The sequence below is a fragment of the Mesoplodon bidens genome (assembly GCF_964165515.1).
Source record: "Mesoplodon bidens genome assembly, chromosome: 1".
In the NCBI taxonomy this organism is placed as follows: domain Eukaryota; kingdom Metazoa; phylum Chordata; class Mammalia; order Artiodactyla; family Ziphiidae; genus Mesoplodon; species Mesoplodon bidens.
Genome location: NC_138176.1, coordinates 168,598,558 through 168,625,700, shown reverse-complemented (window position 1 = coordinate 168,625,700; position 27,143 = coordinate 168,598,558). Strand labels below are relative to the sequence as shown.

Sequence of the window (27,143 nt, the reverse complement as noted above, 5' to 3'; positions counted from 1 at the left end):
TTTACCCAATTCTGAGTCCCCATAACCATCTTGCTCCCAACACGAACACCCTTTTTACACTCCGGGCCCTGCCCCTTGAACCCTTCTACACCCCGGTCCCTCCCCCTGGACCTCCCACCAGCTTCAACCCTCACAGCGTGCCCTAGTGCAGACACGCGCCCTGTCCCTATAGCTACTGGACCCGGGTCCTACCCCACACGTCACACTCGGGCCCATTTCTCCCGCGACCCGACCTTCCCCACCCCCCTCCCCAAGCGCTACCACACACACCCCCCAGCACCCTGTTACCTCCGGCCCCGCCCCCCTGAGTGTCGCACTCACCGCTTCTGCCGCTGCATCATTAACCGCCGCGGCTGCTATAGCTACAGGGAGCCAAGGCAACCAGCTCTCGCGACACTTTCCTCAGCTACGGCGAGAACGGCCGGGAAGAGTCTCTCGCAAGAAAGTAAATGAATGAGTCAGGGTCGAGACGGCTAAGTATATCTCGCGATAGTATTGTGTAAAATGGCGGCCGCAAGGCGCTTAAGGGGTGGCCTGGAAAGGTCTGGAGGTGGGCGAGGGCGGAGAAGGATATTGAACTGGCAGGAGAGTCGGAAAGCTATTGTAGGCAGGACGCAGGACGGTCTGGGATGGGGGAAGTTAGCATGACGAGCCCTACACTGGAATAACTTGAGGTATGGGTCTGTCTTTTCCCAGTGCCTCAAACTTAAAGCAGTGTCGCCTTGGCTGAAGTTCAGTCTTCCTGGCATTTTCCTTATGCATGCAGAGTAGAGATGGAGGGAGCAAGCCAGAAATTGACCTTTCCATCTCCTCCTTAACCTTCCTTCTGGAAACTTTGATTCGTTCTTCCCCTACTTTGGTTGTGTAATTGACTTAACAGAAATATTTACGTTTATACACTGGTGCCCCACCCCCATCAATTTGCTCAACGAAACTAGGAAATCAAAGTGTTTTGTTGCTGTTGTTTTTAGTCGAACATTATCACAGATGTTTGGCCTTGAATGTGGAAGGGGGCCGCACTGGTTTGTGATTTGAACTTTGCAGTTGTTGCTTGCCACCCTGTGGGCACATCCTTACTTGGTGACTCTCTCAACACTTAGTTGTAAGGGCTTTCTCTCTGCTCTCAGAAAGCTGTAAATGCAGACTGAGTAGGATCTGGAACAGACGACGGACATGTTAGGGGAAACACTGACTGAAGCTGCCCACCCTGGCCAGGCAAGATAGTAGCCACTTGCATGAGTCATCTTACAACAGGAGGTCCTGGTAAGGAACGAGGAACTAACAAGCTACCACCAACCGGTAGAATTCGGGAAAGGTCAAAAGGAGAGAGGAGACACCAGTCCATATGTCCTACCAACATTCCAGAATCCTCACTGGAAACTATTTTGTCTGAGCAGTGCGTGCACCACCAGGAAGGACCCTGAGTCAGAATGATTGGCCAGAGACAACCCGGAAAGTAACCCCATTCCCATAAAACCCAAGACTGCAAGCCACGTGGTAGAGCAGTTCTCCTGGGTTCCCTTACCCTGCTGCTATCTGCCTGGGCACCTCTTCCCAATAGTCTCTTGCTTTGTCAGCACGTGTGTCTCCTCGGACAATTCATTTCTGAGTGTTAGACAGCAGCCCACCCTCAGGCCCTGTAAGGAGTCCCCCTTACTGCAACAGCTTATATAAAGAACGTTGTTCAGTGAGAGTAAAACAGAGGGGAACAAATAAGGGAATAAAAATAATAAATGGAGAATTCAGTTTCTTCTCTCCAATCCCCTGAATACCTCTCATAGTCTAGACCAGTGCTGTCCGGTAGAAACATACTGTGAGCCACATCATGCAATTTAAAATTTGTAGGAGCCACATTTTTTTAAAAAGTAAGAAAAATGAAATTTAGTTATTCACTTAACCCAGTGTATTCAAAATATTTCAACATGTAATCAATATTTTGAAATTTTTAAAAATTTTTATTGGAGGTATAGTTGATTTACAATGTGTTCGTTTCTGGTGTACAGCAATTTTTTTAATATTTTGAAATTATTAATGAGATATTTTACATTCTTTTTTTCATACTGGGTCTTCAAAATCCATTGTTTATACTTACAGAGCATCTTAATTTAGCCTAGGCAAATTTTAAGAGCTTAATAGCCACATGTGGCTAGTGACTGCAGCATTAGACAGCAAAGCTCTAGACCCTATACCAGGGAATGCATTATCTGGGTGACTTCAGGGGCATAGTATTATGGGCAGGTGGTTTATGTAAAAGAAACCCTTGAAGTTGCTAACTCAAACGGCTGCAGAGTCTAGGTGGGTAACAATAAAAGAGACCTGATGTAAAACAATAGGTGGTAGTGGGGACCTGTGACCACTGAAGAGTGAAAGTGAAACAGGAGGAAAGGGGGCAGGGCACAACCTTTGAAAGAATGACACAGCCTAAGGACGGGACATAAACTGATTAGAACCAAATGGGTCCAAGATGGCGGAGAAGTCAACTTCCACTAGACCTTGAGGCTCAGTATATGCTCACTGTAACACATCAGCAAGCTAAATGACACACTCAAAGGCACCATGACATTGGCGGTGCCCACTGTCAAAAAGCGGGTGGTGGCCCAATTCCTGGAAATCCCCACCCCTTCCCAAAATAGCTGGAATACTCCTCCCACTCATTAGCCTATGAAATTACCCACCCCTATAAAAACTGACAACACCACACCCTGGCAGCCTTTCTCACCTTCTGAGATGGCCTACACTCTGTCTGCGGAGTGTGTTTCTCTCTAAATAAATCCACTTCTTACCTATCACTTTGTCTCTCACTGAATTCTTTCTGCGATGAGACATCAAGAACCTGAGCTTCATTAAGTCCTGAAACCAGGTGTGTGATCTCATTTGGAAGACTGTGGGCTTTGGTGGGGTTCTGGCACGGGTGTTCAAGTAGTCCCAATCTGAAGTGCATGGTTTCACAAGCTTCTATCTAAGAGGGAGCTTTCCTGCAGCCATTATGGAAAACAGTATGGAGATGCCTCAAAAAATTAAAAATAGAATTTCCATATGATCCAGCAATTCCAATCCTGAGTATTTATCTGAAGAAAACAAAAATGTTAACTAGGAAAGATATATGATATGCACCACTATGTTCCTTACAGCATTATTTACAGTAGCCAAGATGTAGAAGCAACCAAAGTGCCCATCAGTAGATAAACGGATAAAGAATGTGGTATATATTTACAAGATTTCAGATATTCTGAGGTTGGAAAAATTAAGTTTCTAGGTTTTCAGAGCTGTTGACTATTAGACCCTGAACTTTTTTTTACCCCAACTTTAAGGGTAGGCATTTAATAATTATTTTATAGTTGGGAAATCTCTTTGTCACATAAATGTTGTTATTTGCTTTTGTACATCTGATGCCTGATATATAGTACCTAGCATATCGTAGGCACTCAATAAACATTTGTTGAAGGAATATAATCCTTAACTTTTGGGGAGGGCTCACAGACTTTTTTTTTTTTTTTTTTTGGTTGTCTTGGGTTTTCGTTGCTGCACGTGGGCTTTCTCTAGTTGCAGAGAGCGGGGTCTACGCTCCGTTGTGGTGGGCGGGCTTCTCATTATGATGGTTTCTCTTGTTGTGCAGCACGGGCTCTAGGTGCTTGGGCTTCAGTGGTTGTGGCACGTGGGCTCAGTAGTTGTGGTGCACATGCTTAGTTGCTCTGCTGCATGTGGGACCTTCCTGGACCAGGGCTCGAACCCGTGTCCCCTGCAATGGCAGGTGGAGTCTTGACCACCGCGCCACCAGGGAAGCCCGGGCTCACAGACTTTTAAACATGAGAATCTCATAAAAGCTATGAACTCTTATCCACATCCTGTCTCTGCCCTGCCCATATTCCCTCAGCCTATCTTAGAGTTCACTACAGCTTTGGTAGACAAATCCTGTACAAGCCATAGCTTCCTACCTTAAACACCTGAGTTATCTCCTTGCCTGGAAGTGCCAGCAGAGTTAACATTCTCCTTGGCAATCCGTAACCAACGAGAGACGGGATTTGGTAGCTAAATATTCCAGTTTCTACCCTGCCTCAGTGAGGCAATTCTGAAGTATGTTTTACTATAGTGTTTCTCAAACTTTACTAACACATAAGAATCACCTGGAGAGATTAATAAGACGCAAATTCTTGAATTTGCAAATTTTTTTTGGCCTTGCTGCGCTGTTTGCAGGATCTTAGTTCCCCCGACCAGGGATCGAACCGGGTCCCTGACAGTGAGGGCGCCAAGTCCTAACCACTGGACCACCAGGGAATTCCCTTGAATTTGCACTTTTATCCAAGCTCCCAGGAGAAAATGTTGCTGCCAGTCCATGGGCCACACTTTGAATAACATTTTTCTCAGAGAGTCTCTAGTGAGATTCAGCCCCAATTGCTGGAAGCACCTTTTTGGCCTTCTTCTCATTCCCTTACACTGCTTGGATTCTGGGACCACCTCCCAAATTTACTACTTGCATCCAAATCTTTGTTTCAGGGTCTGTTTGGGGGGAAAGCCAAACTATGACAACTCTTCTTAGAAAAATGCACATAGAAATAGAGTTTTGTGTACTAGTTTAGAGGAAGTATGAATTCCCTGAAATTTATTTATGTCATAAAGGAAGGTGACCAGAGTAAATGTCATATGACCCAAGTTCCATGAAAATTTAATCAGTCCAGGCAGTCTAGGAACCTAATATAATCATCAGTGGCTCATGGAGTTAGCTGAATTCAGCCAGCTCTCCTCAGAAGTTATTTTTCCAGATCTGCATCAAACTCTGACTTTGTGGGACATAAGAGTAAGTCTGGGACTCTAAAGAAACCCCATGCTTGAAGTCAATAAAGAGTATCGCTACTCATTCCTATTGGATTCTCATGGTTTCTTCCCAGTCATAGTGCTTTCTGGACACAACTGCAGTGCCCCTATGACCCTTAGATCTTTTCTTGATGTGTTCACAGATTAGCCAGACATACTATAACTGCAGATGGTTTCTCCCACTTCCTTCTGGATTCCAACATGGCTCCCTATTCTATGTCATCCTTTTGGGAACCTGTAACCTTTGACATATATTCCTAAACTCACTCTCGCGTCATATGGAAACTTTATGGCATGCTCTCATTCTGTAATAATTGGGTAATCCTGATTATCCCAGTTTCTAATCACCTTCTTAAACAGAGCTAACGCCAGGGTCACTAACGCCTATTTCCTAAACACAGCACACAATTGCTGCTTAGCTTTGCCCACATATGGGCCGGCACGTGTGTTTGTGCATGATTATTTGTCTTATGTACTATTCAATAAGTATGTCTTTGTATGCACCTATGAATGTGCTTTGGCAGGTGCGGATGTGGGTGTGGGTGTGTAAGTAATCAGGTCTGTCTGGAAGTCTGAATAATGGATGTATGGTATTTTACTTTAATTAGTCTCTGTGCATTGTTAGCCTCAGTTTTCATCTGCCCTCAAATATCAGAGGAAGAATGAGTTCATTTCCTTGAAGTTTATTAACTGTTACCGAAGGCAGAGGAAATTCCATAAGAGAAGGTTCCCTACAGAGCAAGTGGAAGGGGAGCTCTGAGTTGGTAAGAAAAGATGCTTGGAGTGGGGACTTGGAGTGAAGGATGGAAGGGCAGATCTCTCCTTTCTCTTTCCCTCCATTCCCACAAGGATACTGGATTTTCAGTGGGGGTATCCTGCTCAGCATTCCCTCTCCAAAATGGAACCAGAGAGGGGAAACTTGATACAAAGTAGAGGTAGAAACACCTCACAGCTCCTCTGTTTCTCCATCCAAGGGGATGCCAATATCCACGTTGTAGTCTACAGGCTCCCCGGAGCTCAGCCAGGGAATAGGGGTTCGATTGAAAGAAGGCCTGTTGGAGAGGCTCTGGTTGTAGAGGACTAGGGGTTCACTCAGCAAGGGCCCCAGCTCCAACTTGGGCATCTGGAAGGTCATGCGTTTGGAGGCCTTCTCATATCCACCATAAGGCATTGCTGTCCTGAAAAGGGGACACATTATTTAATTAAAAACCAGAACAAAAGAAAGGCTTTTGTCAGTGAGATGTTACACTGTTTTGAGGATGGGGAAGTCTGTGAATTCTAGTTGCAGATTGCTTCTGCACTCCTTATTCTTCTTCTCCCTTAGCACTCCATTCCCCCTTCTGGTTTGCTTGTTTCCCCAAAGCTAAAAATGAGAAAAGTAGTCTAGTGTGTACTAGATAGAGAGTCTCATGGATAGCTGTGACCCAAACCAGTCACATTTTCAGAGAAATTTACTCCAAACACTATAGACTCAAGGGTCTGAGGTCACCTTAAATTATAATGTAGAGACCCCCCTCAAAACCCCTACCCCACCTTCAGTGGATAGTGTGTGCCCTGGATGAGAGGAATTAACATTTCCTGGAAAATCCAGGCACCTTAGGACCAAATGCAAAAGCACTTCTCTAGGGCTTCCCTGTCCTGTTTTCACACAGTCTAGAGAAGCCCAGTTCCAAAAGGATAGATACTTGAACCTTACTGAAGTAGGGTATAAAGAAATAGAATCTTCAATAGTATAATAACTTGCTGTGGTGCGTAATCTATAAAAATTCTGAATCACTATGTTGTATACCTGAAACTAATATAATGTTGTAAGTCAACTATACTTCAATTAAAAAAAGAAAAGAAAAGAAAAATAGAATTATACTATAAGGACAGTAATGGAATTGTAACCTTGAAAGAAGGGAGCCTCAAGAAGCCTTTAAACGTGTAATATATTATTCCCATTTCACAGTCAAGGCAACCAAGGCTCAGAAGTAGGGTGACTTTCCCGCACAGCTAATAACTATGAACTAAAATTCAGATCCTGCCTCCTAGCAAATTTTTCCTTCATCATACCATGCTGTTTCTCTGAGCTAGAGTGAAAAGACCAAAAGCCTTCAATTGCGGCCCCCAAATTCCTCCTATGCCTCCTCATTCTCCTGAAACATTTGAACCAGTCTCTATTCCAACTAAGGGCATGTTGCCATACACTGGAATGCATCAGATTCCTTCCCCATCCTCCTTACCTGTTGAAGGACTTATACTGAGGGAGATCAGCTTTGGCCCCGTGGGCCAGCAGGTTGATGCCAAGTTCCACTTTTTGCTGGGAGTCAACCCCCATGGCTCTCTCCCATGGAGAAATATAGGTCTTGAACACAGTGATATGTTTTCCTTCTCCACCTGCCTGGTCGTCTGGCAGCCATGGGAGAGAAATAATAAGAAATCAAATAATAGCAGTTAGTAGCCAATGGAAGTTAGTCTCAGAGCCCTGCACTAGAGAAGTTGCTGGGGCCAGGGACCAAAGGTAAAACATCTTGGTAATTGTATAAGGTTTGTGAAATAATGACAGCCTGGAGTCGGATTTGTGATACAAACTGAAAGGCTAGAAAGGTGACTGAGAGACAAGGCTTCTGGGTGGAATAGACACATCTCTGTATCCTTATGGACCCAGAAAGTCCATCAGGCTATCTCAACAGGCCTTCCTGCTTCCTACACGCAGTCTAGGCCTCATTCCTGGGTATTTCTCTGCTTTAGAGACCAGACACATTATTCTTGGGTGAGGATACTTGCCTAGTCCTGTTTCGCCAACCCCTGCAGTGCCAGCAGCTCCTCCTCGGCCAGTCTGGCCCCCAGGACCACCTGTACCCCCATATCCAGACCCAGGGCCCTGATGACGGTGATGCTCGTCAGAGCCATACTGTCCGGCAGAGTCACTTCCCCCTGTCTGGCCTCCACCGCTGCCCTTGCTGTAGGAGAATCCCTGGCCAGCTGTACCCAGCTGTCCCCCAACTGTGGGAAGGAACTTCTGGAAGTGATCCTGAAAAGAAAGGACAAAGTAAGGGGAAGGTTAGCAATGGGTACGGGGAATACCAGAGCAAGTAGGAGGTGATCAGAGACAATGGACAACCAGAAGACACTGAATCGTCTGAGACTCCCCCCTCCAATAGATGGTTAGCAGATAGCCTGACTGAAAGAAATTAAACTCTCCTTAAGGGATACAACCCCTATGGCTCAGTTCGAATTACATCTAGGATGGGGGCAACTCATTCTCTGAAATCCCCTTTCCCTCCTTACCAAGGCAAAGGGGACCAAGAGTTCTGCTCAACTTAGATTTGAGAGATTGGGGCTGGCATGGAGAACCCAGCCTTAAGTTAAAGAACTAGAGAGATCTCTGTTCCTCCCCTGCATCTTGTCTAACAGATAAAAGTCTCTTCTGTCTCTTCCTCTTCCTCTCCCTTTCTCCTCTTGGTGCCTGTTGGACCAGGACTTCCTGACAGTGAAACTGTAGTGGGTAGGGGGAAGGGAAGCCCAAAGGGCAACACTGGATCCATCCCCAAAGCCTAAAAATAACCCTGCCAACTCCTTCAAGAGGCTCTCCTGGCCACCCACCGAACACACCCCCATGCTCCACCCAGTGTAACCAGACACAGGCAGGGGGGAGGGCTTTTGGCCTCCTAAAGTTAGATATGACCGGCTCAGCATTTTTATTCTGCTCCTACATACGGGCAAATGGCAGACACTCCTGCCCCTGGCCCCATGTAGGCATCTATTTTCACTCTCCCCTGGCTGCCCAGGAAAGGTGGAGGGGGAAGAAAGGAAATGGAAACGATCCCCTCCTTCTCAGCTGAAATATCTTGTGCCTGGTCCCTCTCCAATCTCTACTTCTCTTCGGAGAATGATCCTGACTAGGGAACGTAGGACCTTAAAGCATGGTTTCGGTCCCCACATCTGTGGTCCTTATACTGACCCTTTAGATAAAAGAATGGCTCAAGAAGAGATGGTTATAAAAATTCACTTACCTCTTTCTAGGGTTGCCAGATTTTGCAAAAAGAAAAAATCACAGGACACCAGTTAAATTTTAATTTCAGATACACAATAATACTTTTTTAGTATAAATATGCCTAAGTATTGCATGGGACATATTTAGATATAAGATAGTACTCATCATGTACCTGAAATTCAAATTTAACTCGGTGTCCTGTATATTTTTTATTTAATTTTCATGTCCCAAATATTTCATGGGACACACTTATATTAAAAAATTATTGTGTATCTGAAATTCAAATTTAACTAAGTGTCTTCAATTTTTTTTTTTTTTTTTTTGCCATGCTGCGTGGCTTGCAGGATCTTAGTTCCCCAACCAGGGATCGAACCCAGGCCCCTGGCAGTGAGAGCACTGGACCACTGGACCACCAGGGAATTCCCTAAGTGTCTTCAATTTTAAAAAAAACTTATGTCCTGGGGCTTCCCTGGTGGCGCAGTGGTTGAGAGTCCGCCTGCCGATGCAGGGGACATGGGTTTGTGCCCCGGTCTGGGAAGATCCCACGTGCCGCGGAGCGGCTAGGCCTGTGAGCCATGGCCGCTGAGCCTGCGCATCTGGAGCCTGTGCTCCACAACGGGAGAGGCCACAACAGTGAGAGGCCTGCGTACCACAAAAAGAAACACAAAAAACTTATGTCCCAAATATTGCATGGGACATACTTTACTAAAAAATTATCTGTGTATATATCTCAACTTTATTTTTTTTAATTGAAGTAGCGTTGATTTACAATATTATATTAGTTTCAGGTATACAACATAGTGATGCAGTATTCTTATAGACTATACTCCATTTAAAGGTATTATAAAATATGGGCTTTATTTACTGTGCCGTACAATATATCCTCGTAGCTTATTTAGTGTGTATCTCAACTTTAAAATATAGGACTGGGCATCCTGTGTTTTATCTGGTAATCCTATCTTTAATACTTAACCATACTGGGAAGGAGTTTTCTCCTTGAAGGTGTGGACTCCCCACCCTGCCTCACCAGCTCTAAGATACAGATTTAGTTTCAGAGGTGGGCTGTAATTCACCCTGGAGCTAGTGGGGGCTCGCTGTATCTGGGGGGTTAATGAGCTTATAAATTAGCTGGGAGGGGAGGTTGGTCTAATTTTAGAGACTCGGGCCGGGCCTACCAAGAAGCTGTCAAAAGAGGCACGAGGCTTTGAGAGTAGTAAAGTTCCGAACTCACCATTGAGCTGTCAGAGAAGACATCAGGGTGGTTTTCATAGATAAATTTCTCCACCCGCATCTGCCGCAGTTTGAACATCTTGGAGCCCCGGTTAGTGAGTAGCGACAGCTCTTCCAACATCACATCCCTTGGGACGCTGATCTTCTTGCCCAGGTTCAGGCCCGAGCTCTCCTGTCCACCTTTCAGGGAGGTGGGGAGGCAGAGGCAAGGGAAAGAGGAAAATAGGGTTTTCTAGCTCCAGATGAAGCCGCCATCCACAACTAATTAAGTGTGTGTGTCCCAGCAGAGATCACTGAGGGAAGCAGATGCTGTCTGTGATGTCTGATCAAATTCTGTCTAGTTTATGAGGGATTTTGATTTCCTGGGTTTGGAGTTGGAGAGAATGCATGGGAAATGGGGTGCAGAGTGAGACAGTGGGGATACTAGAATGGGGTGAAGACGGTGAATGGGGTAAAAGGTATGGGGTACAGGGCAAAAGAGTAAAGAAACATCATAGATGGAGGTCATTGGGGAAACTATAGCACGGGGGAAAGCCCAAAGGCCACCTCTAAATATATACTCCTATCTTAACTCCTTTGCCTTCTCTTCCCCTCAGTAAACTGGCTGCAAACGGCTTCTAGGTATTGGGAGAGCTCTTCACATGCTGTACTCCTACCACCCCCAGTAAAATGCCTGAGCAATTTTCCATTTTAAGTGCCTATGCAAGGCTCCTTAGCTCTGGGGAAAGGAGTAAGGAAACTAAGCATTTATTGAGACCTTACTCTGTGCCAGTCTCCATCATACATATTTTCTTCTCAAACATACCTCACTGACCTGTGGGTCCTGTTGTCTTGGACCTGTGCTGGGTAACATGGCATGGGCATTATTCTCTCAGATTACAAGGTGAAAAAGGTGGAAGGGTGAGTAGTCAGTGTTGAATTCTTTCTTCCTTTCCCCCCTTCCCCCCACCCCTGCAAACCTCACCCCCACCCCAAATTCCTCTTGTCTCTCCTTATCTCTTCGCCTTAAGACACATATAACCTTATGATACTTCTGGGGCTCATGGGCCAGAGATACTCTCAATAAGAAGTCCCACACTAGGTAGGTGCAAACATGCCATACCTCCAGTGAGTTCCATGATCAGCTTGCTAGATTTCCGCTTCTTGTTGGGGGCGGGGGTCCCTGAGAGTGGCATTGTGGAGGTGGATGGAGCCTGGATAGGGTGGGAAGGAGGAGGTGAAGGATGGACAGGGACTGGGGTGAATGTCTACAGTAAGGCACTGCTTAAGGACTTCAGGGAGCAAAATTTCATTAGATTTTTTTAAAGAAGTACACATTTCTCTAAAAGGTGAAAAACCATTGCTTTAGGGCTTCTCTTCTTGGGAAGCAGGGCAGAAAGTATAGGTGCACCCCTTGCCCCTACCTTCTACCAACCTCTTTTCAGCTGTTTTACATAGAGCTGGTGCAGGGCTTAGGAACACAATATGTGTTAGGGGGGCCTGGGGGTAAAACAAACACATTACTTACAGGTCAGGTAATGCACCCAGGTTTCATTGGTTTGGCATGACTTGAAGTTTTTATTTGTACGGGGCTCCCAGACTGGGATTATCATTGCAAACTCTGGCCTCTCAGTCTTCCCCAAGCCCCAGAGTGGGGTGTGGGGGGGTGGAGCAGAAAAAAATGTTCTGCCAGGGTTGAGGAGATCCAGCCAGAAACATTCTCCATAGGATGGAGAGGTTATTGCCCCTCCACCGGGCCAGCTGGATCATGGCCTGGGAGGTGACACCAGTGCTCCCACTCCGTTTCAGTCACTCCCCACCCCCCAGACCTGGAGTGGAGAGGGAGGTCAATCTTGATGCATGTCAATTCAGCAATATCATAGCAGTGGGGAATTCAGGGAGGACAGGAACATAATCATAGGATCTGGCAGTGGAGGGGGACAAGCTGGGAAAAGATACAGATTCCAGCCCCTCCCTAACAGAAGTTGGCACTCAGCGAAATGTCTTCTGCTGAGTCCTGTCTCACAACACATCTGCGATTCTACTAGCTTAGTGGGGTCTGCTGAGGCCAGAGTCCAGGAACTGCTAAATAGATTCTCCCCATACCTCTCTCAGCCCCAACTAGGTTCTTGTTTTCCATCCAGCCTCTCAGACCCCCTTCTCATTCCTCCAGTGCCTCCCCCAACATCTCCAATCCCCCCACCCTCTTGGGCCCTTCTCCTTCCAACTCTCTGTGGCTCCCCTGAACTGGACAACTGGGAACTGAGTACAGATGGAGGAGGTGGGTAGCTCCCTCCAGGATCAAGGGTCACTATTACAGACACAGACACAGCAGTCAGCAGAGTGGGCTCCAGCCCCTCTGACTATCAAGCGGGAGACTTACCGGCTGCTCAAGCGGTGGTCAGCTCTCCCTGGGGTCCAGCAGCTTTGGAGGACTGAGCTGCTGTGACTAGAGAACCCGAGCTGGGCAGGCGTGGGGGCAGCACTGGCAGTGGGGGAGGGAGGGTGGTTATTAATAGAGACGATGAACGCAAGCAGCTCAAATGGCACAGGGGTACTGAGACCCTGGAACCAAGATCCCATCCTCCTTGCCCAGAGGCTCAGGAAGGGGAGGAAAGGCCTTTGGAATTCTCTCATTAAGCTGTCTGAGCCACGGATCAGTCTGCCCAGGGACTCCTCTTCTTTGGCACCTCGAGGCTGAGATCCAAAGAAGCACTCAGGGAGAAACTGAAAACTGAGAGGGAGAGAGGAAGCAGGCAGCAAGTGGTAAATAAGAATTCGGAGTGGGAAAGTGAGAACCAGGAGAATGTGTCTGGAGAGCCATTCAGAGACAATCCAGACTGGAGCTGGAGGGACATGTGGGTGCATTTTGGGGGTGGGAGGGTTTAAGATGCTATGTTTTGGGAAGGGAATTTCTGTTCACAATGGAACTGCCCTTTGAAAGTTCCTGGATAGGCTGGTCTTTCCTTTGGGAGGGCCAGATTTTGGCAGGATAAGGGACCAAATTAACCAAATCCAGTAGTTAGGCTATCAGGGATGATGTGGGGGAAGACTAGACCAGTTTCTGCCTTTTCATCCCCATTTGCTGTTCGGGTGCTCAGTTTAGCCTGCTCTGCTAGATAGATGTCACTTTTTTTTTTTTTTTAATTTATTTTTGGCTGCGTTGGGTCTTCATTGCTGCATGTGGGCTTTAGTTGTGGCGAGCGGGGGCTACTTTTTATTGTGGTGCGCAGGCTTCTCATTGCGGTGGCTTCTCTTGCTGCGGAGCAAGGGCTCTAGGTGCGCAGGCTTCAGTGGTTATGGCTCGCGGGCTCTAGAGCACAGGCTCAGTAGTTGTGGTGCACAGGCTTAGCTGCTCCGTGGTGTGTGGGATCTTCACAGACCAGGGATCAAACCCGTGTCCCCTGCACTGACAGGCAGATTCTTAACCACTGAGGCCACCACCAGGGAAGTCCCAGATGTCACTTCTCCCTGAAGGGGTACACGTAGGCTTCTGACCTGCCAGGGCTTTACTCTCTGAGGCTCCTACTTGGGATTTTCTTCAAAGGGAGCACACACCCCATAGGATCTGGACTGTCCCATTCACACTGGTCTAGAGAAGCCTCTGGGAAAGGGCACAAGCTTGAGAGCCCCCTCCAGGGAAACCTGTCATTTGCCCGGCACCTTCCTCAGTAGCTACGTGAACATCCTGGATCCTTCTCCATCTTCTGCTCAGGTTTTGTAACCAGCTGCTGCACCTCTGCTGTATCCACCACCCTGTTGTGGCTGCCTTAGGAAGTGGCTTTTGTAGTCCCCAGAATACCTTTCTGTCCCTCTGTGAGCTACCCACTCTTCCTGACCATGTCCTTTTCCCATCCTGAACTTTATAGGTTCAGGTTAGGGGCTGAAAGGTCGCCCTGCTCCCCTCTACTTGGCCTCTGCCCAGACCAGTTTAGCCTCCAGATTCCTCATCTTTTGTCCTTTTTCTCCATTCTCTCTTAACCCAAAGAAGCAATTAGATGAAAAAACATAAATAGCAAAAGGTGATTTCGTCATCATTACCATCCTCCCCTCAAAAACCAACCAAAATTTTGGTCTCTTATGATTGAGTACCTAAACCTACCTAGTGAATGAAGACAGAATATTTAGCCTAGGCTCTCTGAGCCCTTCCTTTGAAATTCTGAGAGGCTGCATATTTGGGAGAATCAGGGTCATGGGACTGGTTATTGGCACAAATCTGCCCCCTGCTGGTAGAACTGGGGCATTCCCCTTCTCAGAAGTCTAATTCTAGCCGCCTTTCAGTGCCTTCTCTTTTTTATTAGTCTCAATCCACGCTGATCCACCCTCTCTCTCCTTCTTCCCTCTCTCACCCCACCTTCAACTTCAGCCATTGCTTTCCCTTCATTTCCTCCAGGGTGTTGGGAAATGTTGATGGCGAAAGGCTTAGAGGGCCTTTCCAAATTGTCTAGGTTCTGTAAGCTGAGGCCTCATGTGAGAAGTATGGAGCAGGGGATGGAGAAGGGGAGAATCTGGAGAGAGAGAACTGGGGGAGTGATGGAGGTGGCTACACTGGAGCAGGACAGAATTGGTAGAGAAGAGCAAAAGACCAGGGGGTGAAGGGCAAAACAGTAAAAAATAGGAGGGTAGGAACTGAGAAAGAGATCAGGAATCAGGAGATCAGGGGAATGAATTAGAGAAGATGAAGGGGAGACCAGGATTTAGGTATAAAACTAGAAGAGATGACAACAACAGAAGATATGGGGCATAAGTTTATTCTTGTGCACAAACCAAAGTACTGTGTGACTCACACTCAATATGCAAAGGAAATGATCAATTTCCAGATCAAGCAGCAAACATGACTGGTGGTGGTCATGGTGAGAGGGGAGTCCATATCCCTCTAGGATCAGAGATCAGGACCTGAAGCCGGAAAGAAATAAGAACTAGGGTTTGAGGGATGGGGTAGAACTAAAAAGAGGTTTTGGCTCTGGGTGTTTCCCTGCCCTTTCTCAGGTAGTTATGACAAGCTGCAGAAGACAGAGGGACAGATTCAAAGGAGGTAGCACAGATACCTGTCTTTCAACACTCAGCACACACTCTCGCATCCCTCCACCACCATCCCCCTTCACTCTAACAAATACATTCTTCTCCCTCAAATTTCTCCCCAATCCCCCTTTTGTACATGATTGGTTTCTTATTATCCAATTTTACTCTCTACCAACACTGTATTCTCCCTCACCATGCTTCTCTCTGAGGCTCAATCAATTTCATTCATTTCTGTTCTGCTCCTGGTTTCTACCTCACTTTCCACATCATGGTTCTTTTCTCCTTTCTGTCTTAAGTTCATGAGACAATGAAGCCAATGATTTGTTTGTTCTCAGAGGACATTTTCTTTCTTTCTTTTCACTTCTTGGATGCTTTGTTGCTCAGCATGGGCCTCTCCAGTTGCTAACTTTCTGAAATCCCAAGGAACAGAATTCTTAGTTCTACTCCTGGTCTAGCTGGTATAACTCAACCCATACAAACTGCCCTGGTCCTTCGAGTCTCCTCATACTCTATGAATTTCACCAGATGCTCTACACTTGCTACAGACGATGATCTTTAACTCTAATGAGTCTCTTTCTCCCCACCAGACATTCTATGTGAGGATAACTGACTCTTCTTTCATTAGTGCAAGGGTAAGACCCAGATTGGGTCTTTATTTAGACCGCTCCTCTTACTCTTGCCTCAGACAGAAGAGCACATCTGTGTGCACGCACACACTTGCACACACACACACCTAGGAAAATGCCAGCCAAGCTTGGGAAAGAAGAGTGAGGAGCAGCAAGTGATTTCGTGCAAATAGGGGTCAGTTCAGTCCCTTTGCTGCCTGTCTGGTGGTGAGCTTCTTGCCTGAGGTCTCAGTGGTAACTTCTCTGTCTTTCTCATTGACTGTTAAAACAAGGCCCACAGAAAAAAGCACAAATGTAGAGAAATGGAGACCAGTGGAGGAGTGTAGGTGAAGAGACAGAGTTAAAGACAGAGATCCAGGCAAGGAACTACAAAGAGAAGCACAGACACCAAAGCAAAGATAGTATTATAGGTTGGAAAGCAGCAGGGAGGTTAGGAGTCAAGAGGAAGCTGGGAGATGGGACACCAACTCCAAAACTTTCTCTGGCAGGAGGGAATTTAGCCTGCAAAGGAGGGGTGGCAGGGGCGGGCGGGTTGGGTAGAAGCAACTTTAGGAACTAGATGTTCCACCTCCCCTTGGTCCTGGGAGCTGTGCCCTGTTCAGTGGTGGCCCGCCCCAGGCCTCCACACATGAGCCTGCAATCCCGTTCTAGTAGCTGAGAACCGGGGCCTGGCTACCTGGAAGCCACAGGAGCTGGGGGAGGTCCCAAGACCCCTGGGAGACTCTGGAGGAGGGGCTGGGCTAAGGACAGGGGCTGAGGCCAGCTCTGCCCTCCAGATGGGCTCATCCAATGTAGTGGCTGCTCGGGGGGCAAGCACAGTGGGTGCCAGGGGCTCTGCAGTGGGCTGGGGCGCTGGAGTCGAAAATCGGCGGATCTCCTGGACTCGGGCAGTTTTGGGAGACACTGAGGAGGTGGGTCCAGGAGTCGGGGGAACCTCATCAAAACAGAACATGGCACTTTTAAGTTGGTAGGGCTGGTGCCGCATGAAATCCAAAGCCTTAATGCCCTGCTTGGGGGCTGCCCGAGGCCCTTGGGATTGGATCTTACTAGGGAGAGTTCGGGCAGCTTGGGGGAAAAAGGGTGAGAGCAGTGGGTTGTAAGCAATTGGAGGTGGGGCACGGATATTGGGTGAATATTTCCAGGAAGGGGGCAGGGAGGGGGTAGGAGAAGGGCTTCTGGGCCGAGGGCCAAGGCCAGGACCAGGTGCTTCCACCACATACCTGTCCGCTCGGCTCTGACGCTTGGCAAACAGCTCCCCACCCCTGCCTTGAAGCCTTGGTGGTTCAGGGATTCCAGCTGAAGGGGCCGCCCCATTCACTAACCCATCGAGGAACCCTCGAGAAGGGGGCTTGGGAGCCACTGGGGGTGGAGTCTTAGGAGTCGTAGGGGGTGGGGTCTTGGGAGCCATTGGAGGCGGGGTTTTAGCTGTCACGTGAGGCAACGTCTTGTAACTCCTGCCCCCTGGTGGCTGCATGAAGTTGCAGGCTTCAGCCCCGAGGCTCAGGGCATCCTCCTCTGGACAAGATTCCGCACCCCCAGCCCGGGGTTTTTCATCCAGGTTCTGCACCAACGATAGCAGCTCCGGGTTGGGCGAGTTCTTCGTCTCCTCATTTCCCGGCCGGAACATCTGCTTTCGAGTCCCCCGACGCCGGGCCTCCTGGAGGATGCCGGTGCGAGCAGCTGGCACGGAGATGCGCTTCTCCCGAGCGCTGGAGGGCTCAGGGGCTGCGGGGCCAGGGGCGGGGGCCTCTGGGCGTGCAGCAGGTCGCAGAGGCGCCGATAGGAAGATAGAAGCGGTGGAGGTCATGGCAGCTCCGCTAGCGGGGGCGGGGGGCTCTGGGGCTCCGCCTGGCGTAACAGGACGATTGGGGGCTGGGATGTATAGGGAGCTGGTGGCCGTCACGGGGCCGGAGGAGCGTGGGGTGCTGGGGGAACCGGGGGTTGATACGTGGCTGGGAACCCCTGAAGAGAAGCTGGGCAGAGGAGTGGTCCCCTGCGGAGAGGACAGGAAAGGCGGTGGGACGGCGCTGAGGCCTCCCAGGCTCTCATTTGCCCTCTTGGGAGCCAGGGGCCGGAAAATAACCGAGGTGGTACCTGGCCGCTGCCCTTGTAAGCCCGGAGTAAACGGCCTGGCTGACCTGTTAAAGATGCTTGGAGCTGGGGTAGAGGCTCCGCCGCTAGGGAGGAAAGGTCTGGGGCTGGCTGCAGGGGCCGGCGAAGGGCTGGATGGGAGCACAGCAGCCTCTGGCGGAGCGCTTTGTGCCCGAGGTGGTGACTGCAGGCCCTGCCCGTTGAGCGTGGCGGCTGGACCATCCCCGGCCGGCTCCTGGGTGCTGGAGTCTGTGCGCTGGCGCTGCTGTTCAAAGAGTTGGGCCCCTCGTCCAGAGGCCTCACTCAGCTGCCCTCCCAGCCCCGGGCCCTGGCCCTCTGCTGCGCCTGAGCTCGGCCTGGCCAGCTCCATGTCCAGGTAGGGGCTGTCCCAGTCGGACTGGTTGGTGAGGCTGCGGGCGTCGGAGAAGGCCTCTTCGTCCAGCTCGGACTCACTAGTCGGAGGGACGCCGTCCTCCTCCCCAGCGCCTGTCCCCGCGGCAGCCCCAAAGCTCACTAGGGTGTACTTCTTGGCTCTCTGCCGACGTTTCTTAAACATCAGTACCCCCTTCGAGTGGGGGTTGGGGGCTGCGGTTAGCAGGGATGCAATCGTCCGGCATTTGGTCTTGGCCTCCTTCACACTTCTCTCTTGGAGGCTCTCTGCCCTTTGCAGTTCTGAGGAGAGGAGGAGGGAATGGTCAGTGAGCATCTTCTGTTCCCCAAGGCTCTCACCTGCCCCCCGCCCCCCCCCCCCAGCCAGCTCCCTCAGGCCTCCCACCTCTGGTCTTCTCACTGGCCTGACCCACAAGGTCTCTCCTGCCTTTGGCAAAGTCCTCTAACTTGGACCCAGAGTGGAGGTGAAAGGTGAAACCAAGGACAGTTGAAAGGAAGGCAGAGGGTAGTTGGCTGCCCTGACACCACTCTGACCATAGCTGTCCTCCTATCCTCTCTTCCCTCCTATCTTTCAGGAGATTGCTCTTACCCACACCACACGCATGCCTCCCCTGCTTCCCTCCATTCCTGGCTGGCAATGTGAGGCTGGGGTAGAAGGGGGTTTACTTCCCCTGGCAGGCAAGGACATGAAGTAGGTCCCAGGGTAAGAAAAAATAAGAAGGGGCACTTTTCTCCCACCAAAGAGACCCTGTTAGGGGACTTCTCAGAAAGTTTGGGGCTTATCCCCTCTTCCTACCCCTTACCCTATAATAAGGACACAAAGGATCCTTAGCAATGAGGATCTTCATTCATAATTCCACTATCATCATGTGATCCACGTCATATACCTTCACAGAAATAACTCCCACCACACATCACTTCAACAAGAATATGGCTCTAGGGAGTGGTGGCTATGGGCATATTTTCTCATCTGTACTTTTCTCTCTCATCCCCATATACTCTAGCTTATATACATCCCAGTTCATATACACATGTATAAATACACGTGTCCACACAAAAACATACATGCATACTCAAGGTGGCCCTTCTTCCCAGAATTCCCCTAGCAGAGACACTGTCACTAACTGTTGGGACAAAATTTAAGTGCCTTCTAAATCCAAGGTGCTCCGCTGTGCCTTAAACCCCTGCTACTCACAGGCAGGGATGGCTTCAGATCTGAGATGCAGGAAAAGCCAGAGTGCTGCTCTCCAAGGAAAGCTTCCAGATCTTTAGGATATCCCAAAGTCACCAGTTGATACAGTCTCCTTTCCCCCAAGCTGAGGGTGGGAGTGGGGTGGGCTTCTTTGACAGTCAGAGCTGCCCCCTATTTTCCAAGCCCTCTGGGTAGAGAGCTCAGGTAGACACTACCAGGCAGGCACACAAGCACTGTGTGCTAAGGGGAGCCAGGACAGGGTTTCCCATGCCATGTGGGGCCTGGGAGGTGGAGCCAGGAAATGGGAACGCTGCCCTGCTGCTAGGACCCTGACTCGGACACAGATACTCTCCGATCCATGATCCCCAGTTCCTCCTGAAAAATTCTTGAAATTCCATCTACTTTCCACTCAAGATATCAAAGCTCCCTTCTGATTAGGGCTCTCATTCCACCCATTCCAACGTTCATACCACACAATAGTACTGTGCACTAGAGATAGGCACTGGAGTCATAGTTTAGTTCAGATTTTTGGTTCTTGGGAGAGTTACTTCATCTCACTGAAGTCAGTTTCCTCATCTGTAAAGAAGGATGATAACATAACACATAACGTCTACCTCATAGGGTTGCTATGAGGTTTAAGTGAGATAATGTAGGTAGATTTAGCATTTAACCTAAGCCGCACTGTGAATAATTATTACTATCAAAGCTTTCTTGACACTAGCTGCACATGTATCCAGACACTTTCTTGTTCACTCATATCTTCTCCCATGGACTCCCACATACATGCTTTCATGTATTCATAGATTACTCACACTTCTCTCTCACACATACACCCTCTCTCCATGAGTTTTCCATAGCTCATGTGGTCACAAACCCCTTTGACATGTGGCCATAGCATCAGCCCATTCTGAGAAAAGGGCAGTGAAACTCCTAAGAAAAGAAGGAAGAGGAAGGAAAAAAGGAGGAGGGGGTAAGGGAGTAAGACCTTTCCCAAAGACCTCCCTTCCCAAACTATTGATGTAGTCCCCTCCATTCTAGATTCCAGAACTCTCTTGGCTGTGGGAGGGTAGTACCTGCATAGAACGGGTCCTGGAGCTCAGGAACTGGGCTCGGGGCATTGTCGCAACTGGCTTGGCTGAGAGGCTCTTGGCTGATGGGCTCAAAAGTCTCCATGCCGAGAAAGGCAGTGTTGGCTGGAGCAGAACCAGTTTGAGGCACCCCCCACGCCTTTTAAAGCCCCTTTGTCTTATCCCCAGAGCTGGTAGCTGAATGAGCTCACTGTGCTATTTTTGGAGCCTGACCCCCTCCCTTCTCTGGGCTGCCCCACAAACCCTGGTATGATGGACATGGACACCTGCCTACCCTTCCCCCTACCCCACCACACTGGACAATGAGGTCTGCTTGGCTAAAAATATCCCTGAGCTACTCACTAACTACAGTCTCACCGAGCATGATGGGGAAGGGAGAGGGTGCTAAAATGAGAATTGGGGATAAGCCTGAGATCGTGGGTGTGCATCTGGAATTTCTCTGTGGGACGTGGGACACTCTCAGGGATGTCGGATGGTAAACTGTCACGTCCTTAGCCTCTATTCCAGACTTAGAGGCACAAAATTCTATGGATCAGGAATCAGAATGGTGGAGGGGAGGAACGAGAGAGGAGAACTAGAGGGGTAACCCTGAGATTTCCAAGGTGACAAGAAAGGTCTCTAGAGGAGGGGTATGGGAGGCATAGGACAGGGAGAAGGTTCACTCTTAGACTTCGTTCTGTAGCTCACATCAAAAATAGTAAAGAGCCTGAGATAAGTGGAACTGGCTTTTTCTGCTGGGGCCTACATTCTCGCCTAAGATAAGAAGCCAGAGATCCCTCCCTCCACCACCTCCTAGAGATCTCATGACTATTCCATAGCCTCCCAGTCCCCAGGAATCCTAATGGAACTAGCAATGTCAAAGGTAGCTCTGATGCTATGCCTGCGATTAACACTGAAGAGTCCCTGTATCCCTGTCCTGCTTCCAAATACTCCCCTGACCCATGTCTGCACTCTGCCCTCACCCCGTCTGACACCTAGCAAAATCATAGCAACGACAAGCAAACCCTTCATCAATTCATGTCCCTTTCCAACTTCCCTACTTATCCTGTTCCTGGGTTGGGTTGAGCCCCCTGTACTTTTTTGTCACACTAGTTCAAACAGCAAAACTAATGGGGATCGTGAGAATACTTATTTTCCCCTCCTATCCATTACTCTTCTCCACCTGTCCCCAAGACTGTATCCAAGGGAAGCATAAGGTAGGTGGAATGTATGGTTGTGGAGGGTTAGATTTAGGGCTCAGATTGAAGGATCCTGACTAAGGAAAAGGAGTTCAGGCACTCACTGGCTTGTTTGGCCTTCTGAGTATAGGTGGTAGTCAGATCTTCTGCCACTGGGTGGGGAACAGGCCCCACCATAGGGATGAGATGAGGGCCAGGCCGGAGGGGGCCATGGGGCAACAGCAGGGCCTCAGCCGGGGGTGGCTGAAGGGTTGTCCCATCCTCCCAAGATGGGGAGCTCACGCGGCTGTCATCCTGGCTGGGAGGGCCAAGGACACCAGGTGCTGGCTCTGCAGGGCTGTCAGACAGGTAGACCTCGTCAGGTGGGGCTCCTGGAGGGGTGGGCCTTGTTGGGCCTCGGCGGCGGGGTCGGCGGGGCTTTTCCTGGGTGGCTGGGCCATCAGCATCACTGTCTGTCTCTCCATAGTAAGCCTCACTGTCAGGGGGAGAGAGGAGGCTCCCAGGCTGGAGAGGCTGGGGAACTGGAGCACCAGGGGGCTCAGGACTCAGCGGAGATAAGGGTGACAGTGCCTGAAGCTCACCAGGGGATGGAGATCGCACAGGCCCCTCGTCCTCTACCCTGGATGGAAAAGATGACAGAACTTAAGAAATGAGCTGGATGACTGAGAGCTAGAGAGATCTGGAGGAGATGGGAGAAGGATGTAAGGGGAGAGAGGGGACTGGCATGTAGGTGAAATGGATGGGCTGGGAAGAGTGGAGATCTGAAGATGAACTGGTAGGCAAATCTGCTTGGCAGGCTTTGACTGGAAGTGGGTTTAAAGAGAGATGTGATGATAAAAAGACAGGCAAGGGGCCTAAATAGGCCCACGCACCCACATTCAAGTGCTTTGGGAGGCATACACAAACATCTGTACTCCAGCACAGATACACAAGCAGAAATGGGTACTTGTCAGTAGCTGAAGTCAGGCCAGTGAGACATAGAGCTGAGACAGGCAATGGAAGCCCTGGACTAGGGGGATGGGTGTAGGCTGGGGTGGCAGGGGTCCATACCGCCGTACGGTGAGGACAAGCTGATTCCCTGAGTCATCGATGAGGCTCATGGCTCTGGCATGAGAGAGGCTGGTGCAGGAAACCCCATTGACGGCCAAAAGCTGATCCCTTTCCCGGAGTCCTGCTCTGCCAGCCTGGCTCCGTCTTCGGATCTGAGAAGGTGTTGGAGGAGAGACTGTAGGTGAGGGAGGGCTCCAAGGAGGGAATAGAATGAAAGGAGTTAGGACAGGAGGGACTGGTGTGTGGATGGAATTTTACAGGGTAAGAAAGGATGGGGAGGGACAAGGGGTGACAGTTAAGGGGGGGGGTCAATCTAGAGGGAAGAAGGTACAGATTTGAGAGAATAACACATCCTTTAAAGGGAGGTAGGGTAATCACTGAATGAAAAAGACGGGGAAAACTGCAAGGGGGGACGGGACGTACTATTGTAGAAACGGTGGTTATCCCTTCAAGATTTTCCTCCAAAGGAAGTATCTATACTAGCCAACAGTTCTCTTCTAGTCCTTGGAGTTCTAGGCACCATTATCTACCCAGTCAAGATTTTAGAACAGTACTTCAGATTGGAGGGAGTCCAGCAGATTCTGAGGGATTGCGATTGTGTATGTATATGTGTGCCGGTTGTGCACACACATGTACATATGTTAAAGTAGTAATAGTAATAGTGGCTATACATTTAGTGCTTACTAAATGTTAGGCACAGTGCCAAGCACTCTACATGTTTTATTGAATTTAATCCTTAGAAGTTAGTACGTATGGAGTAGGTACTATCATTACCTACATTTTATAGTTGAGAAAATTAAACCTGTGCTATGAAACCAAAATGGTAACAACTTCATCTGACAGGTCATATCTTGCCATAACCCTCCTAGCCCTAAAAAAAGTCTTGCCTAGTGAGAGAAGGGATCTGGCGTAGGGAAAGAGGAGGACTGAAGGCTGGGGCAGGGGCAGGGCAGGGCTGGGCTGGGCTTGGTGAGAGCCTCAGATCATCACATACCACTTTAGTTAGAGAGAAATTACAACCTTCCCTACATTCCTGGAGTTTGGAGTAGGGGCACAGACCCAGGAGAGCAGAGACTGGATGGCCAGCCCTGGGCCTCTGCTTCTATGAAATTGAGGCACAGTCTTCCTTTTTCTCTGCTCCCAGAAACCAGGAATTCCCTTTTCTAATAGCCCCCCACAAGAAGGCTGTGCTCAGACACTACTCCCCCCGTCAGATGTGAGCATGCTTCCTCAACCACCTACCCACCCCCACTCCACTTCTTCACAGCCTCCCACTTCTCCCCCCACAGGCCACCACATGACTCTTCCCAAGTTCCCTTGGGTTCCCCTTTCCCTGAAATCTCAATATAGGCTCCCTTACCTTGGATACCTGTAAAGGTTTCCTCTGCTCGGCCCCCCCCTGAAGTCGGAAGCCCCAGGGGGCTCCCCCAGACAGTGTGACCAGCACCTCCTCCTCAGCACCCATCTCTCAGCTTGGCCTATGGCCTTCGGAGTTTGGACAGTGTCCCAGGGAGAGAAGTCGAGGTGCTGGTACCCCGTCCGGCCTGTCTGGCTGTCCTGCTTCTGCTGCCCTAGGCCTTCCACCCCACAGCACACACCACAGGCAGGCAGCTTGGCCCTGAGATCAGTACAGTCCAGCACACATGTCCTGTCAATCGAAGCTGTGCTCAAAATAGTTGCCGGCTGTACTCCCCTCCCTCCCCAAGCTGTATTACTCCCAGAGCTAATTATAGTGAAAACTTCTGCCCTCCCCTGTCTCCCATTCTCCTGCATGGGCTTTTTACTCAGGACTCAGAGTACTAGCTCTGTGGGCTCTATAACTAAGGTACATCCTTTCAGGGACTGTGCCTTCCCTGATAGGACCATGGACTAATCCCAACTGCTCTCCTCCAAAGCTTATTCCAAAGTGGCAGCAGCAGGGGCTTCAATTCCTGAGCAAGGAATGGCTGGGTGTGTCCCACGAGATTGCAAGATCCCCAGAAAAGAGTGCCCCTTTGCTGTATGAATTAACCTATTAATCAAAGTGGAGATCCATATCCCACTGCAGTGCTGGGTGCAATGTAGAGGAACTCTGTTCAGCCTGCTCCAGCTGAAGTGTTGCCTGTTCCATAAAGCTTTTCCTGCCCATCTCCTCACTCCCTACCTATAGAATTAATCCTTCCTTCCTCTGGGCAAAATATGTATCTTGTTCGTATTTCTATCATTGTAGTTTTCAGCCAATATTACGGTTTCTTTATATGCCTGTCTCCCTCCTAGATTGTGAGAAACTTGAAGGCAAGGACTGTGTGTAAAAGCCAACCAACAGCCCCCAGAGAAATGACTGATGTAACAGGTGCTCAATGTTTGGTGAAATAAATTACCTCTGACAACACATAGTTGGTCATGGAAAGGTGGGTACAGATAGGTGTGCATAAACATGCCAACCCATGTCAATAATAAAATATTTAGTTATTTTTAGGTTTCCATTACATGAATATGCCCTATGTTAAGAGATCTCTTTCTTTTAAAAAACATAATATTGTGGTGCTGTACTTATTAAAGGCTACAGAAGTCCCTGGAATAGCTGCTCTGATAGCATGCTAAGTGCTGTTCCCCTTGGTGTTTGATGCAGTCATAGAAAGCACTTGGAATTTAGAGTCAGAACTGGACTTGGATTCTTGTTCTATCATTTATTAGCTGTATGACCTTGGGCAGGTACTTGACCTCATCAGTAAAAAGAGTATCTACATATCCATTCATTCACTCTTCAAACATTTATTGAGCGCTAGCTACATGTAAGCCGTTGTGCTATACCAGTGGCTTTCAATTAACCCTGCACGTTTGAATCAATTAAGTGCATTTGGAATCACCTGGAAAACTTTTAAAGCTACTGGTTCCCTAAAATAGGAATGTGTATATGATTAGATGATGTGTAATGACATTTTACATATTACATGAATTTATATATTATACAAATATTATATATTATACAAAGTCAAGAAACTATGAATTTAAACTCTCATACTAGGAGTGCAACATTAAGCAAGACAGAGGATACCTACTTTCCTATGCTGATGTGCTAAATGGGTTAAATTATGTGAAAATACTTCGCAGGGGGCCCAGTTTATGGCAATTGCTCAACAAATGTTAGCTGAATTTGGCAAATTACTAATCTAGACTAGTGGGTCTCAATCTTCAGTGTGTGATGGAATTGTCTAGAGGGCCATAGCTTGCTGGGCCCCACCTGCAGAATTTCTGATTCAATATGCCTAGGGTGGGTCTGCAATTTCTAACAGGTTTCTCAGGTGAAACTGATACTGTTGATCCCAGGATCACAGTTTGAGAAACACTGACCTCCACTATAAACTCCTGAGGACAGGAAAAATCTGCCTGTTCACTAAAACGTGCTCAAAGCCTAAAAACAGATTCCAGCAACGACTAGAAGTGCAAGTTTTTCAATGAATGAACCACTTTGTGCCTCAGAATAACTAAAATTTACTGTGCACAATATGAGAGTAAGAACTTTTCCCCGCATTGGTCATAAAATTCTTCATTTAACGTTTTTCTCCCTTCAAATGCTTCCTTTACACCAGTGCTCTTTTTCCCCATTTCTTTTCTTCCTTATTAAAAAAAAACTTTTATTTTGAAATGAATTGTACATAATACATATGAACCATTTGCAAATAACAATAATGTAAATATCCATGTGAATATTAAGAAATAGAACACTATTAATATTATTGATGCTCCATTATGTTCCTCCCAATTATACTTTTCTCTTTCCCTCCCCAGAGGTAACCAACAGCCTGAATTTTGTTACTTTGGGTTTTTTTGTTTGTTTGTTTCTTGTTCTTTTCGCCCCAGGCCAGGCTGCTTGCAGGATCTTAGTTGCCAGACAGGGACAGAAACCAAGCCCTCCAGCAGTGAAAGCATGGAGTCCTAACCACTAGACTGCCAGGGACTTCCCACTTTGTTTTTCTTTATAGTTTTATCATACGTGTATGTAATTACAAAGCCTTATTTAAATTGGCGAAGAACTTTTGTTTGTTCACTACTGTATTCCCGGACCCAAGAACATGGCTGTAACACAACAAGGCTTAAAAAATAATTATTAAATGAAAGGATTATTGAAAGGATTAAATGAGGTTATGTATATTTTTAAAACTCCTACAAATATTAGCTACAATATTATTATTATTAAATGGCGTAATAATAATTACTCCAGGAACTGTAGCTCTTCCAACAGGCTGGGGGCATTCTAAGAGTAGAGAATATGTGGCTGTGGCAGTGCTCTGCGTCTAAACCAAGGCGCTCTATAAAAACGGTTAACTAATAACGGCTGACCTTTACTGAGCACTTACTACGGTGCCAGGCAATCTTTGTGACCTAATCCCATACTCTCAACAAGTTTTTAGAAGGGCATTCATATTCTCTTCATTTTACAAATGAAAGAAACTGAGGCCGAGATTAAGTTGCCCAAGCTAGGGAACTGCAGAGCCAGAACTTGAACACATGACCCCAGAAAGC

General features: G+C 48.2%; 3 protein-coding genes across 3 annotated transcripts in view; all 3 read right to left on the bottom strand.

The window, feature by feature from the left end:
- The window catches only part of USP54 (ubiquitin specific peptidase 54), a 152,831-nt gene extending 152,812 nt beyond the window's left edge, over positions 1–19 (bottom strand). The window contains exon 1 of the mRNA XM_081253276.1: positions 1–19. The gene's annotated coding sequence lies outside the window, so the exon portion shown is untranslated.
- A 5,500-nt stretch (positions 20–5,519) lies between these two features.
- MYOZ1 (myozenin 1) lies at positions 5,520–12,471 on the bottom strand. The gene is made up of 6 exons (XM_081253557.1): positions 12,384–12,471; positions 11,124–11,214; positions 10,023–10,201; positions 7,582–7,828; positions 7,038–7,203; positions 5,520–5,990 (listed from the first exon to the last, which is right to left on the bottom strand). Exons 2-6 carry the CDS (start codon positions 11,194–11,196, stop codon positions 5,759–5,761), a joined length of 897 nt encoding a protein of 298 aa, XP_081109683.1. The 5' UTR covers positions 11,197–11,214; positions 12,384–12,471; the 3' UTR covers positions 5,520–5,758.
- A 2,277-nt stretch (positions 12,472–14,748) lies between these two features.
- SYNPO2L (synaptopodin 2 like) lies at positions 14,749–24,102 on the bottom strand (the record flags this gene model as incomplete). Its single annotated transcript, XM_081253544.1, has 4 exons — positions 14,749–18,411; positions 21,692–22,206; positions 22,638–22,789; positions 23,998–24,102. 4 exons carry the CDS (start codon positions 24,100–24,102, stop codon positions 16,247–16,249), a joined length of 2,937 nt encoding a protein of 978 aa, XP_081109670.1. The 3' UTR covers positions 14,749–16,246.
- Between the last annotated feature and the right edge of the window lie 3,041 nt (positions 24,103–27,143).